This window comes from Diorhabda carinulata, chromosome 4 (genome assembly GCF_026250575.1).
Source record: "Diorhabda carinulata isolate Delta chromosome 4, icDioCari1.1, whole genome shotgun sequence".
NCBI classification, from domain to species: Eukaryota; Metazoa; Arthropoda; class Insecta; order Coleoptera; family Chrysomelidae; genus Diorhabda; species Diorhabda carinulata.
The window spans coordinates 5,651,285-5,668,417 of NC_079463.1; the positions used below are offsets into that span (position 1 = coordinate 5,651,285).

A 17,133-nucleotide genomic window follows, 5' to 3' on the forward strand; every position below is an offset into this window, starting at 1 on the left:
GATGTTGTGAGTAACAAACAAGGCATCAGGTTCCATGAGGACATTTCCTTGATGGAAAAGCGCTTTCAAGCAAACTGAGTTCGGAAATGCTATCAGAGACTAAGAAGAGACCTTCCACATACCAAATATTTTCAAAAATCATATGTATTTATTCAATATTAAGCAATAATATCTCTAAATGAAGCTGATGTTTCTACTTTCTACTACAAAAATGTGTGTTTTGATATCACAAAAAAACCTGACGTAAATTTTTTTCGCATATTATTGTTGTTGTCCCTTAGTACATAGTTTTCATATAAACGAATCGCACTTCGCAATTGACACTTGGCGGGAGCATCAATAATAGCGGACATGTCTACGTGGCTGTAGCACAACGCCGACTGACGCTGAGTGTGTAGTGCGAGAGCTTCTCAGTCGCCCACCGCTTCCTTGTGCTTGCGAAACGTCTGCACGGAACAATCGGAGGTTGAAAAAAAAAACGGCCCTCGTAATAATGATGACCTTAAGCCGGAATCACGACTGCACTACTGCCAACTTGATGTGTTTTTATAGTTATAAACCGAGAGCGTTCTCTATAAATTGTCACATTACAGTCTTTTTCTCTCACAGTTTAATGTATAAACAAATATTTTAGACAATATTCCCGTGATCAACATTAGAGCCGTAAGAAAACAAATATTTCCGAAAACAGTTTTTTTTAACTTTTATAATGCTGAAGTGTTGAGTTTTCTGCTCATTATTTTTCATTCCAATGATTTAACTGGACTATATTAGTCACGCATAATAAATATGTTCGGAAGAAGAGTAAAATAGATTGAACGGATTGGAAGTGATGTAATTCGTTTAGTTATGCGGAAGTTGGTAGATTGCCCTTTGACTTACTCGCATTGCGAATTGCATAAAACTTGGAAAAATTGAAATGCGAAAGTATTCGAAATTTTATCTATTCAGATAGGGGTACGTAGGTGCATTGTACATGTTTCAGCTAAATGAGTATGTATATATCGATGAGCAATACTGTGTGTGGTGCATATTAATACTAATGGCGGATAATTATGTTAAAAATTACGAAGCTGCAGATATTGTATGACGTTGAGTTAAAATATAATAGGTAAATAGATAGATAGTTTATTGACCCCATTCATATACATTGAGTACATTTAAAGTCAGTTACATCGTACATGTACTCAAATACTTAAATAAATAAGGGTTATCACTTACTTTTGTACCATCTGATAACGTTGCGTTATCATCTGCAAATAAGATTCGATAGCTTCCGGTAAATCATGAACAAAGGTGATAAATAGAAGTGGGCCCAAAATAGATCCTTCAGGGATACCATTGCATAAATCAGAATTTCTGTTTCCACAAACTACATATTGTTTTCTGTTCGTTGGGTAAGATGCCATTAATTTCTATGCTTTCCCCCTAATTCCAATAAAATACTAATTTATCAAGATGTTTTTCTATGTGAACGGAGTCGAAATCTTTCGTTAAGTCGCATAGAGCTCGTGCTCTCTTCAAGTTTATCAACAACTTCTTTCAAGAGTCGTAGAATTGCAGATATGGTTGATTTATAAAGACGATATCCGATTTGAAATTCTAGATAATTTACCAATTTTTCTTTAACCATAAATCGAATATTTCGTTTATTGTTGGTAAAATAGATATCGGTCTGTAATTTTCTGGTGAGTCTACGTAAAATTTTTGTTATTTTTAAAGAATCTGGCCAGTGTCCCTGTTCTATTCATTCATTATACAAAATGGTGAGTGGATGTATCATTGATTAGATATCTTAAGTATTGCTTCCTGAACACCACTTTCTAAGATTGGACTAATGGAAAATACGAAAGTGCGCTTATTGAGTTTGTTCAAAAAGAAGCTTGATTCGAATTGAGAGTCGCTAAGAAATTTAAAAACTATTTCAGATATTAATGCAAAAAATTCATTAAGTTGCGGTGGTATTTCAGACTGTTATTTATTTTAGATTTCCGTTCTGAGTGCACGATTTCCCAACGGGTTTTGTTTTTATTACTTGAATCTTCTATTATCATTGAATACGCCTTCTTTTTCATATCCAATTGCTTTTTTATATATTTTGTTTAAATTTTTGTAGTTCGCCCAATCAGCTTCTCCGTAGGTATGTTGTCCAGTTATACCAAAAGTAGGCGTCAATGTTTTCATTCTAATAGGCGGGGAGCCGGTAACACGTCATAAAGGAATCAAAAAATTTGTATTTATATCAATAGAACATGAGTGTAGGAATAAACTAAGTTCGATATGCGTGGATTCCAATTGCCGGAACAATGTAAAAACAATTATTAAAAAAATGTTTTACCGTCATAGCGGATACTATTTTTCTTTTATGTATTCGATAGTAAATTTTATTGGCTTTTAGGAAAAAATCACGTAAACCACTTTTTTTGCCGAAAGGGTCCGGCATACCTATTTGAAGTGTGTGATGAAGGCTAAAATTTCTACACCGTTCCGGAACTTTTTTTTATTTCATTTATTCTTATGTAATTTTTAAAAATATCTTGGTAAGCGCGCTCAAAACTGCCGGAAAAATCGTACATACCACCTTGAAGTACATAAACTATATTAGCATGTACTCCAAAATGTACAATGTTCAATAGGTACATTTATTTTGAAGTACATGCTTTTGTCGAAGCAATAATTATGTTTTTTGTGAAATTACTCTTGTTAATTAATGTTTTTTACATACATAATATAGTTTAGTACAGAGTACCGTTTTAGAGGTGCATCTTAAGAGCTGGAGTGGTTGCAACAGTTTCTATCACGGAGAAGTGTCGAATGTTTCCTCATTACGTTTCCTATTTTGGAAAGAAGTGTTGCAAATTGAGATTATTGTTTATTTCTCATTTTAAATAGAACACCCTTTATTTTATTATACTTTCCACTACATTTTTTAAGCAAATTAGTTTGGTATCGGTATTCCCTATACCTAAATCCATCCACTTTTTAGACATTTCATTATATTATTTGGAATACAAAAAAGCTTAATTATTTCAACATTAGGATAAGGAAGGACATAGCTGTTAAAGATTTGGAAATTATCAATTTAACTAGCTTTTACCCGCGGCTTCGCTCGCATCGAATCCATTAAATAAGTATCAGAAATCATTATAATAGAAAAAAACGAACTCTGTAGCTATATTAGAACCTGAGATATGGATCTTTGAATGTAGAAAAATTGCCAAAAACCTACAAAAATTCATAACTCCACATTGAATGTCCGCGCCTAGCTCCTCTCCAACTCAACCGATTTAAGTGTTCAAAAACTCAAAAAAAAAGGTGTTTCAGCGAGTGTTCTTAAACCAAAACGAACTCTGTAGCTATATTAGAACCTGAGATATGGATCTTTGAATGTAGAAAAATTGCCAAAAACCTACAAAAATTCATAACTCCACATTGAATGTCCGCGCCTAGCTCCTCTCCAACTCAACCGATTTAAGTGTTCAAAAACTCAAAAAAAAAGGTGTTTCAGCGAGTGTTCTTAAACCAAAACGAACTCTGTAGCTATATTAGAACCTGAGATATGGATCTTTGAATGTAGAAAAATTGCCAAAAACCTACAAAAATTCATAACTCCACATTGAATGTCCGCGCCTAGCTCCTCTCCAACTCAACCGATTTAAGTGTTCAAAAACTCAAAAAAAAAGGTGTTTCAGCGAGTGTTCTTAAACCAAAACGAACTCTGTAGCTATATTAGAACCTGAGATATGGATCTTTGAATGTAGAAAAATTGCCAAAAACCTACAAAAATTCATAACTCCACATTGAATGTCCGCGCCTAGCTCCTCTCCAACTCAACCGATTTAAGTGTTCAAAAACTCAAAAAAAAAGGTGTTTCAGCGAGTGTTCTTAAACCAAAACGAACTCTGTAGCTATATTAGAACCTGAGATATGGATCTTTGAATGTAGAAAAATTGCCAAAAACCTACAAAAATCCATAACTCCACATTGAATGTCCGCGCCTAGCTCCTCTCCAACTCAACCGATTTAAGTGTTCAAAAACTCAAAAAAAAGGTGTTTCAGCGAGTGTTCTTAAACCAAAACGAACTCTGTAGCTATATTAGAACCTGAGATATTGAGGATAGAACGTGTGTATGTGAAAAACTCCCATAAGTAATGTACAGGGGGAAATCGCATTTGAGTATAACTTGAGAATGGTGAAAGTTAGATGAAATCCGATGGTTGATGGCTGATTTGTGCATCAATACCTTTCATTGAAATTAAGCAAATCGGTTGGGTAGAACGCCTGATCGGACTCGGAATGGAAATCATCAATTTTTTTTATATATAAGATTATTTGTACGGTTCTATAGGTGTCATAACGATTTAGAACGTTAAAGTAGATGGCTGCTGGCCATAAACAATTCTGAAATAACCGCAACGAATTAAATTATCATAATACTATTAAACCCGATTTGTCTACATTTACTTAAATAAGGAAATAAGTGCTCTTACGACATCTTTCATATTCTGACGCCAATAACATAACAACTAATAAATTTCCAAATTTATTTTTCTTTGTGGTTTCAAAATTTCATTTTTTGTGATACTATATTCCAAAATTTGCTGCGTTGAAGAATAACATTAACAAAAACATAATTTGGAACATTTATCAGTTATAGCAATATCCCCACTAAGAGAAATAACTCCACGACAATTTTACTTTATAAAAAAGGAGATAGAACAAACCTCGAAAACTATAGATCGGTTAGTCTTTTAAACCACCTCTATAAACTATACACACGTATCTTAACAACGAGACAAGGGAGGAAATTTGAACTTTATCAGCCAAGAAAACAGGCAGAATTTCGTTCAGGATATGGAACAAACGTCCATCTGCTTACTTTAAAAATATTAATTGAAAAATCGATGCAATATAACAGACCCCTAGTCCTTATCTTTGTCGACTACCATAAAGCATTCGATACCGTTGAACTGCCAGCTATTTTGAAATCAATAGAAGAATGTCGAGTGGATCACAGATATTCAAGTATTATATCAAAACATAATAACGCGACAACAACGGTCAATCTACACTCTCCCACTGAAAAAATTAAGATAGAAAGAGGCGTTAGACAAGGTGATACCAGATTTGCAAATCGCAACAAGGAAAGTTGGTCTAAAAATAAATTTCAATAAAACCAAGATGATGACAAATTTAACTCCTAACCAACCACTAAATGTGGACAACAAAGATATTCAGATGGTAGAGAGTTATATATATGAGATAAAAATTACTAGACACAACTAAACAACAGAACTGTCTCGAATAACGACACTAGGCTTCATTTGGTAAATTACGAGATGTGTTCAATCGACCTTAAGAGAAAAGCCTTTAACCAATGCGTTCTCCTTATGGCGCGGAGACTCCGACATTAACTAGAAGATCAATACTTAAATTACAAATTACACAGCGTAAAATGGAAAGGTCTATGCTCGTCATCACTATGAGGGATCGAATAAGGAATGACGAATTGCTCAGACGATCTGGAGTTAAAGATATCATAAACCAAATACTGAGACAAAAATGGCGGTGGGTAGGACATGTTGCAAGGATACAAAGTAATCGATGGACAAAAAGAATTCTAGATTGGAAACCGAAAACAGACAGACGAAATCCAGGAAGACCCCCAACGAGATGGACTGACGATATTAGAGCAGAGAAAACTGGAAGCATTTGGAGGAGGCCTACGTCTAGCAGTGGACGAGATAAGGCTGAATGATGATGACGATGATGATGAATTATCTTCAAATAATTTAAATTACTCAGTACCTTGAATGTCGGATTAAATTCTCGGTCTTCTCGATAATGTCTGCTCAAAATTAGGATGTATAGAAACAACGGTCGTTTTTTAGAGTGTTTGCAATAAAATGCAATGAAAGCAATAGCTCATGTTGCGGAGTTAATAATGGCAATTTCACTTCTCCACTAGGGCAGCACAATAGTTCATTGGCTCAATGCGTATACGGAGTAATCAGAATCGAAATCGTATCGAAACGGTGCTCGGTTCAAATCATTATTTCATAAATTTCTTCGTATTGCCAATCGAACCGTTTCGCGGGCTGCCCCGCTTTGCTATGCCATATATGTCGATTTAGTTAGAACAAATAACATTATCTTGAACCATCTAAATATAGTTGAAGTGTAGGTCTACCGAGGTAGAAATTTGTATCACATAACTACAACCCGGTTAACTTAATCAGTTTCTGAACAACAGAGTTAGCTTCCGAATATTCAGATCATGATGGGATTAACCCAATCATAGAAGAGTAACTGTATTTATCGATTTTTTTATTATTTATATTCGGCTCCAAATAAATCGTTATAATATTGATAATTCTAATTTGGGCTAATAAATAAATATCGTATAAAATGAAGTAGCACTTGCTATTTGATCAAATTTTGTGATAATGCATTTAATTTAATAAGCTGCAAATTTATACCCCAGGGATGTTTTCATTATATTATGGTAATCTCTTCTACATATAACTTAAGGGTTAAAGTAGAATCTCAGATCCTCCACATCAGTTAAGGAGACATCAATGATTTAATATTGTTAATAGGGCCTGCAAGGTTTGGACCAAGATAACATGCTACGTTTCGCGTTATAATCCGTTGAGTAAATATATGAAAATAGTTATTTGAAGAAGAGGATTTCGTGTAGCTTTTACTTTTTCTTTTAAGCAAAATTCGAAACGATTGTTAGTTTACATTTAATGATTTTTTTTGTTCAAAAAAATGTATTCCCTTGGCATCAAATATTCATAATCAAATATGGGAAATAAATAATCAAATACTAGAAATTTTATGTATGAATTGTTCATTCTTTTATTATTGAAGCTTTGGGAATATCAGTTGTTCGTTTCTACTTCCATGTATCCTCGTCGATGTTGCCGGTTTTCTTTTTAAACTTACATAGGTACCACAGTAAATCTTTGGTAATGTGTACATTGCAACATTTATTGTCATACTAATTTCGTAACGCATATATAAACATACCCTTAATCTTTTCATGTGGCAAGAATAAGTGTCTTTCACAACTTGGTGGATATTGAAATACTTACGTTTTGTAGTCTTTCTCAATTTCAATGATTCCAAATATTTTTAATTTAGATTGTATTACTCTAACCTACGAGATGAACCTTTGAAAAAGTCTTGCAAATTTTGCAAACTCTATTATTTGATAATAAATTATATTCTCCCAATATGATTATTGGCTTCTGATACTTTTTTAGAATGAGAATACATAACTTAGGTGTTTGTGTAACCCAGTCGTTCAAATATAAAAAGCATTAGCCGATTCCCGTTTTTCCATAAGGAAAGCCGGGAAATAGCCTTTCTGCCAGTACAGATATGGCCTAGATGCTGAGAAAACCCCTCGCCACCGTACTCCATACCGGAATCTCACAAGCACAGTCCTTGTCACATCGTGGCAAAGAAATAAATTGTTGAAACAATATTTCAAAAATAATGAAAGTTTTACGGCTGCAGTTCAAAATTTTCGTACAACAAAAACATTCCGGGAGACGGGATCCGTTGAAGATAGCAAAATCACTGATCGTCCAAAAACAAGTCCTTCATGTCAATATAAAATTCTTGCTTCCCATGGTTACAAAATTTAAAACAACCAACTGAAGCCTAATGACCATGCATAGCGAAGAAAGTTTGTTAAATGGATTATTGAGCATTAACAAATGGATAATGATATCACGAGCAGAATCATCTTAAGCGACGAATCGCATTTGACGTTGATGGGTTTATAATCGTCGAAATTACCATTTTTGGGGTTCTGAGAACCCACATGTGATTGTGGAAAAGCAAATACATTCATATGTATGAGGCTGGTTAAGCAGTTCTTTTCGCCAAAGTGCCACATGCCAATAACCCCATGAAATACTTCGATTACTGCATAAGACATTTCCAGGTCGTGTACTTTCTAGTTTCATAATATCATTAGTTTCATCGGCATAATAAACTTTTTCATTCTCCTGGTTTCGATCCCATTCATAGCTATTCTATTCTGCTATAGCATCTTCGAGACCTTTTGGATACTCTCGTGAAAGATTTGAAAAGAATCTGTTTAAAAGTCTCAAAAGGAAACTTCAAAGTACCATCTCGATTCTCGTCTCGCAAACAAGAATGTTCTGGTAGCAATAGAGTCAAGTATTGTTGAAGGCTTTTTTCATGTAAATGAACCTCTGAGTATACGTAATTGTAAGCTACAATATAATGATTCTGAACTTCATAGAGAATAGGCAGTTTAATTCCCCTAAAATTTCACCAGATTCCTCGTTCAAAATAACAGCCGTTTCGATAAAAAATATTAGCTATTAAGCTAGTTTTATGTGAGAATTGTCACCTGGGGTCGATTTTAGTAGCAAATAGTCACTACTGGCCTTCAGTAATTCTAAATTACCTGACTTCAATACAGAAACTATGCGATTTTTTTTAATTCAAACTGATGTTTAACTTAATGCTAAGGAAAAGAAGACTGCGTGAATGCCATAAAAATGTTCATTCCTTGTAAATGAAGGTACGCGTGCTGGTATGAATCAGACTACACAATCTTATTGAAATATAAGTCCCGTATTTAGCGGATGAATTTCCTCTAGTAAATATACTGTTGTACTATGCATAATTGTTTTAACTTTTTTTTCAATAAAGTATAATTAACCTAAAGTTTTTCCAAGATGGGAGAAGAAGTGGCCAAAAGAGACTGGAATCGTAATTTGAATGAGTGGGGTAAACGAGGTTGGACAAACTTACATGGTGGTTGGGCACTGAAAAGAGCTGCACCCACAAATTTAGAACAAAATGTTTATCCACTTCCATTTTCTGTACAAAAACGATCCTGGCAAAACTTTCAGGTGAGTTCAAATCAATTTCTAAACTATCTTTTGTATGCATACATTATTTATTTTCATTTTCAATTTGTATTAAATTGTAATATGTATATTGGCACGGAGAAGTATCATATAGTGCATATTAAAGGAGAAGAATGTTTCCACCACTAAGAAACTGTGAAGAAATTTTCTTCACAGTAAACATTCATCGATGTTCTCGACCCCCTTGACTCTTTTATCTTCAGTAGTTAATTAGAAAATATGTTTCGTATTCTTTTAGATCATAGATTAGTTTTAAGAAGTTACGACATGTTTAAATTGAGTCGTAGGAATTGCCACATATGAAAACCGTAACTCTCTACTAAATGTACTTTCTCTACACACTCCTATTATTGCGATGAACTCTTAAAATATTTTCAAAATTCACGTTCAAGTACGAAAGTACAATTTCTAATTATTTTTAAAAATATAAATTTTGGAATCTTATTGAGATCTCATAAGCAGGGAGCTGATCTACAATCTCCTGACTCGGGTAATTCTTCTTTCTCCCACTTCCCTTGTAACATCAATATCCCTCGCATGTGGACGATCTGAATGGAATTATCTTGTGGTTAAATGATTTCTTGAAAGCAGGGAACTGATCTACAATTTCCTGGTTCTCTTCGGATACTTCCTCTTTCTGCCACTTCCTTTGTAAACTTAATATCCTCCGCTGGTGGACGACCTCAGTGCAATTATCTTGTGGTTCAATGACTTCTTGAAAGCAGGGAGCTGATCTACAATTTCTTGGTTCTCTTCGGATACTTCCTCTTTCTGCCACTTCCTTTGTAAACTTAATATCCTCCGCTGGTGGACGACCTCAGTGCAATTATCTTGTGGTTCAATGACTTCTTGAAAGCAGGGAACTGATCTACAATTTCCTGGTTCTCTTCGGATACTTCCTCTTTCTGCCACTTCCTTTGTAAACTTAATATCCTCCGCTGGTGGACGACCTCAGTGCAATTATCTTGTGGTTCAATGACTTCTTGAAAGCAGGGAACTGATCTACAATTTCCTGGTTCTCTTCGGATACTTCCTCTTTCTGCCACTTCCTTTGTAAACTCAATATCCCCCGCTGGTGGACGACCTCAGTGCAATTATCTTGTGGTTCAATGACTTCTTGAAAGCAGGGAACTGATCTACAATTTCCTGGTTCTCTTCGGATACTTCCTCTTTCTGCCACTTCCTTTGTAAACTTAATATCCTCCGCTGATGGACGACCTCAGTGCAATTATCTTGTGGTTCAATGACTTTTTGAAAGCAGGGAGCTGATCTACAATTTCTTGGTTCTCTTTGGATACTTCCTCTTTCTGCCACTTCCTTTGTAACCTCAATATTCCTCGCATGTGGACGATTTGAGTGCAATTATCTTGTGGTTCAATGACTTCTTGAAAGCAGGGAACTGATCTACAATTTCCTGGTTCTCTTCGGATACTTCCTCCAATATTTTTTGTTGGTCTTGTTATATATGTTTTCGTTTAAGTTTATTCTATTATTTTATAAATCAAACATCATTTCTTCTGAAAAGTAGATAGCCCATATTCGAGAATTTTTTGTTAAAATCAAAAATGTTTTTATAGACTTTTCCATAGATATCGACCAATTAGGATAACTTAAGCAAAGGAATATATAAAAACGTAAACAAAAATTATTTTTGACTTAAGTTTTTTCCCTTTTCAGACAAGCCTCCATTTCCTAAAATAAACACCATTATACAAAATCTGAAGTACTGTTACAAACAAAAATCTAGAACCTTGCTAAATAGATTCTATGACCTAAAAAACGCTAAATTAAGATGACATAAACCAGGTAGATTAGAAAATATACCCCTTAAAAACCACCTTATATTAAACAAAACAGTCGAAATGCCATTTGTTTCTAACTCATGAATTTACTGCAGAATTCGACGGAGTTTGAAGGTTATGTCTGTCGGAGAAAAATAATATCGAGAATTGTACTGAAACTGGACTAATGTTCACTTGGTTATTCCCAGTTACATTTTCTGAAGTCTCACGTATTATATTAGCGCTGCGATTAGGGATTTAAACAACACTGATACACGCTCCGATATTTTTCTAAAAAAGGAGCGTGCCTAAGAATATATGACACAAATGCCCCCGCAATGATTTCTTAGAGATGTAAATGAAAACCCACAAGAATTGAATATAAGTTTCTATTCGATTTATTATTTATATAATTTAAATGCCGTGAAGTAAATTTATAAGAGTTTCAGAGAGAACGATCATTAGAGATTGATTTGTTCTAATGTCAATAAAATACTAATTATAAAGTTTATTCTTCTTTTTATTATTTTGGCTACAGCGAAATTCGAAGTACTCCATTTTTCAACGTTCTGTTGGGGTCCGCTTTTCAAAGTTATTTGTCCTAAAATATGTAATAAACAATCACTTTTGAAATAAATAGACAATATGGTATATAGTGAACAAAATAACAGAAAACCCTCATGCCCTTGTTGAATATAAAGAAAGATTATCTAATTAAGATAAATCGTCTGAATCATAATTGTTTGATCTCATAATTACTTGCAAAATAATATGACTAGTTTGTAAACCTCAGCCGTCATTTCTTTAAAAAACATAAAAATTAATTTTCATATCGCACAAACTTTTTAGAGTGGTTGGGGCAAGAGAGTACCACCAGAATACAAAGAGTTAACACTTCAAGAAATAGCATCCTCCTTAAACGACAATGAAGATCCTTTACCTTACGAAGACGAAATTGAACCTGAAATACTAACTTCTAAAAGAAACAATTGGTCAAAGTTTACGGACGGTTGGGGAAAAAGAAGTAAATGGGAAAGTTTCAAAGGTAATCAATAAATTAGTATCGTTTTTATTATTCCACTTGTTTTTATATAAAACAACAAACATATGAATATATTTCAAAAGATTTCATTTTCGCTGAAGGAGTCGTCGAGTTAAAAGTGAGGTCAGGCATCATTGTGGGACATAAAAATTCTTCTTTTGTGTCGAATAGCTCCCTATGAGCCTCACAAATTCCTAAAAGTGGATTTGCATCATATTTTGTTCCAGAATGTCAGTGTTTATGGGTGATCTACTAATCCGACTCCTTTCAAAAAGTTCAGCTTGTTACAACTGCAAAATATCTTCATTTTCTATTTCATATACCTCCAGATGTAATGCTCTGGAGCTCTCTAGTCTCTCATATGTCGAGAGAACGTGTATAGAGGTTTTGTGGACTACATACATTGCCTAGCGCTTCAGGGAATCCCCTGCATGTCGATACGTTTTTTGTCCTTATACTCATATCCTTATCCTATCTACCTTCTTTTTTTAATGTTTTCTACGTTGTCCTTAGCCGATTCCACAGAAGGGTTCAGGTCCTACGAGGAATTTATCCGCATCTACTTCAGCAAGTTTGTCTACTATTTCATTACCCTTCACTCCGCTGAGTCTCAGAACCTATAAGATGGCAATTTTATTCTTTTTACACCTAGTTCAATCAACTTTTTCAGACATTCAATGGTTGTTAGCCCGCGGACAATATGCAAATCTCCTTTCCAAATTCAACTCATTCTTCGATTGCATATAATATTTTGTCTAATGCTTTTATAGATAACGTTTGATTCTAGGTCCCTCTCCTCCTATTCCTTCTGTATGCTATTTTGGAGCCAACGTTGTACTATTTGAAGGCATTTTTTTAAGGTAAATTTTTCTCAAAGATAATCTTTTTTGGTATTTCATCTTGAGGCATGTTCCATGCAGATTCAGGTTCACTTCTACTGTAGCTGTTGGGCATGTTCTTATAGAGCCGGTTGTACATGTACAGTCCTTGTAATTTCGAGAGGTTGTTGATTTTTGTGGTTTCCAAACCAGATATAATTATCATTATCACTATCGTCGTGTACATATACAGTAGAATTTTTTTTAAAAGTATTTTTCGTTTCGGGTGTGGCATATCGAAACCATTTCTCACCACCCAATATATCATACACTTTCTACATCATTAACGAACAATGCCTTCACTTATAAAGCTGTTTCCATAGACTTGACTCATCCCATGCTGATTTTCCCTTGTAATATTTTCTTCTACCTGCAATAAACGGATCACAACTTAAGCAGAAGAACAAATAAATTTTATTTCTTTTGCTTGTTCTTCAACAACCACATTTTTTCCTCTAAGAATTGGTGTTAAAAATACTTCAAGAGGACGACGAATTTCGGGATCTTTTTAGTTGGCGCGTGCTGTAACAATCAAAGGAGAAAATACTTACTATACTTTAATAGAATTACAAATAATTAGTAATACCTAATAGTGTAATACTGAAAATCTTTTTAAATATTTAAAAGACAGCATACTAACAAAACTATCACCCATTAATAATTATGGAACCACTGCACCTAACTGCAACAAACAAACAAAAAATGTTTCTGAACTATATATTTCACGGTCGATGTATTCATTTGTAGGAAAATTTCATATTTAACGTGTGAAATAATTTCGATACCAGAAATTGGGGATCACACTTCCTTTTGAAGCTTTAAATCAGAAAAGTTCTATTTCCAACTTCAAAGAAATAGAATTCTACAGTTTACAATGTTTTCTCAATGATTTGTACAAACATAAACCAAATACACCATTCTCCAGATACCACTTTTTATTGGAATTTTCAATATCTAAATGAGAATTGAAGTGAGGTTTTGAAATGACTAGGTTTCTACTGTGGACTTACGTAAAAGGTGCTCTGTTAGTAAGGGCACCAGAAACAAACAGGGACTGAGTTGAGTTCTTGACTGCATGTTTTAAACAATATTGTTTGTCTTGAATCAGATCAGTTTCTTTTTTATTTTGAGTTCAGTGTCCGTATTTTTAAGAAAATATGTACAAGTTTGTGTTTTTCTATTAACAAATTTCTTATGATACTTTTATTTATCATACACAATTTACAAGGTGTTAATTACATTATCGTTTAGAAAAAATTTTGTTTGAAAAAATAGAAGCCTTCAGAACGAAGCAAAGAATAATTATATGTAATGTTAATATTCAGAATATTCAAAACTTGAACGAGGTATAATATTTTTTCGTAAATACTCGCAAACAAATCAACTCAATTCGCACGCTCGCGGTCAAAAGTCTCTAGCTTCCATTTTTTGCCTGATTTTAACATCTCAAAGTCATTTGTCTTAGCTTTATAATGAATGATTTATGTTTTAAACGAGTTATTCGAAAGAAAAGGATTATAATTAACAGTTCATCCCATAAATGTCCCATAGGATTCAAATCCACGCTACACACTGACCAACCATCAGTAACAATTTCTACATCGTAAATACCTGCAGTATGTGAACGGGCATTGTCTGTTTTTGCCGATGAAACAAAGGTAGCAAAACAGTTTAAAAAACTGGTACGGACACATAAACAGAACAACTCCACAAAGCCTAATAAGAAAAGTGACAGAGGTAAAAGAAGGAAAGGAAGACTCAGGAAAACCTGGTTGCAGCAAGTAGCATAGGGAGAAAGAAGGCGATAAAAAATAATACAGCTGATGAATAAAGTAACAAAGATTCGAAAAGAGTAGAAGAAATGGATAAAGAGATACATACTACCATCATCCTTAAGTAGTAAGCTCTGACTGCATTTGACTCGCTGAAGATTAAATGGTGGTACATAGTTATAATAAACTGATATACCATAAAATGTTTATTTGCAGTTCTTGGGTCAGTCAATATTTGTGAGTTAATGTTGCACTACGAAAATGAATCGTCACACAAAACACCCAACATATGAATTTTTACCAAAAAATTATATCATGAACATCCACCCTAAAAAATAGTTACGTGGTAGACCTTTCATAACATGACGTTCCAAAAGAAGGCTTCAACTTTTGAAGTTATGAAAACTTTGGTTGCAAAAGTGCGTAGTGATTACTCTGAACATAAATAGAAGCATTTCCCTAAAGAAGTTTCCTTGTATCTTGAAAAACGTAGCTACACTCTGGTACAGGGCTAACATATGTTATATATATATATATATATATATATATATATATATATATATATATATATATATATATATATATTTTTACTTTTGTGATACTAATCATATTAGTGTTATTTCAAATAACGTCTCGAAGTATACCTTTCACTTAATAAATTCTATTTTGATGATTTGTATGCTTTATTATGCTTATTTTTCTCTAAAACAACCAATTCTTGTTAATTATAACTATAACATGGGTTCAACTCAATCGAAGTTTTTAAAAGCATATATGCAAACTGGAGGGTTATTTTCATTGGCCTATTTCAATTGAATTGATCTGAGAATCCTTAGAAAAAGCTTAATAGTTATTTCCGTCAGAGAAAGAAAGCTAATTGTTTTTCATAAATATGGTAAAGTTACTATTCAAAATAATAAAAATGATTTGATAGTTTGATTAAGTTGAGCTGTTACGATTATCATTATTTGAACTTTTGTAATAATTCTGTTTCTATATAATTCTAACCTAATTTCTTTACAGGGGCTTGGGGTAAACGAGAACCAGCCTGGGTTAATCTAAAAGGATTGTGGGGTAAAAGAAGCAGGACAAATAGTTATGTAAATTAATAACGAAAAAAAAGAAGTCTGGATAAATATTTTTATGTAGTACAATCTTCTAAATATTACTTATTTAGTAAGTACATTAAGGCAAGTTACTTAACTTACGTGACTCACGTATTTATGTCAAGCAGCACACAAGTCCCACTACTTTATAATGACCAGTAAACAAAATGGAGTTTTGTGCAGAGCAGACCTCTACCACCGCACTCTTAATACTACTCAATTCAGAACCATTTGTCTGTCCATTATAACTTATTTTGTAACTACTTCTGTTATGATATTTTCTTCATATACCTTTCTTTACTTTATTTCAGATTAAACATATCTATGGACATTTGAAAAGGTCTGTCTAAGAATCTGATTTGAAGATCATCATGTTTCTTTTGTCATGATGTAGCAAAAAAATCACTTATAATATTATAATTTCAAAAGAAACTCTCTATAAATCGGTATTAATGAACGAACCTTGAATGGCTTCCGAGTTACATCGACAGTACGCTATACAATTGAAAATATGGCGCTCAATTCACTTTATTTCTAAAAAACCACTGGATCATTACGTTTTACTTAGTAATAAAACATCTAAATGTGTTTAAAATTACTACAAAAACATTTTATGTATTTTTTAAAAATATTTGTAATTATATTCAAAATTTATTGTTATTATTGTACTACCATTGTATTTCAATAAAATTTAACATGCTGGCATCCATGAAAGGTATTTATTAACCTATCCTATGTACTAGATTCCTTAGTATTCGAATTACCTACAGGGTACTATCAAAAACAACCAGGAATACGTTTATAAGATTGATGTCGACTGATTGAAACTTTTACTAACCAAAAATCAACGCATTAAAAACAAATAATAAATACGTTGTCGTGATGAAGAAAAAAGTCCTTGAATCATTTTTCAGGTCTCCTTTTCGCACATTGTATTCCAAACGTTGTTCCCACATCAACTTCTGGAATCGCAAAAAAGTCCTACATGAACTAGTGAGTGTTCATGTAAGGTACAACCTGTATTTTCATGGTCATTCTTTTTCTCTGTATACACACTCTGTAGTATACCACCGATATCGCCATTGTCCTCCCTGATCCTCAACCAGGAACAGAAGGATATACAGCTAGAATGGAAAGACTTATAACTTTTGCAGAGAATTTAAATAATATGCAATAAGTTCCAAAGTAATTAAATTGTTAAAGACCATACAACAATGTCATACAAAATGATTGTAAACATTTCATTTAGACTGTTAGCTTAAAATTATCAATAAGTAAATAAAGGATGAATGATGTTATTTTTTGTTATTTTTCTAAAAACAGATTAATCAACTATATTTCTAAGTTAGTTCTTTGATAAATAAATATTTTTGTGACAATTAATGAAAATTCAACAATTTTAACTGGCTTTTCATTTAGCCTGTATGAATCTACCACATGGTGTACAATACGAACATAGGTGGAATACATTCTTACAAATATCTTATCGTAGAAACTAAATAAATTCGCAATTAATCACATATTAAAAAATAAAAACTAAAACGGTGCACAGAATAAACCCTCTAGATGTTGTTACAACCCAAATTTGAATCTGTACAGAATGAACGCGATCATGACGCTGGTTCGCTAGTA

At 33.3% G+C, this 17,133-nt stretch overlaps 1 protein-coding gene across 2 annotated transcripts in view; it reads left to right on the forward strand.

Annotated features, from left to right (window-relative positions):
* LOC130893429 (prothoracicostatic peptide) overlaps positions 1-16,210 on the forward strand; it is a 51,259-nt gene extending 35,049 nt beyond the window's left edge. For both annotated transcript variants that reach the window (XM_057799532.1, XM_057799531.1), the window contains exons 3-6: positions 8,728-8,904; positions 11,553-11,748; positions 15,419-15,571; positions 15,813-16,210. In XM_057799532.1, coding sequence (XP_057655515.1) covers positions 8,728-8,904; positions 11,553-11,748; positions 15,419-15,504 — 459 coding nt within the window. In that variant the 3' untranslated portion in view covers positions 15,505-15,571; positions 15,813-16,210. The remainder of the gene's footprint in view (positions 1-8,727; positions 8,905-11,552; positions 11,749-15,418; positions 15,572-15,812) is intronic.
* Positions 16,211-17,133: the final 923 nt, after the last annotated feature.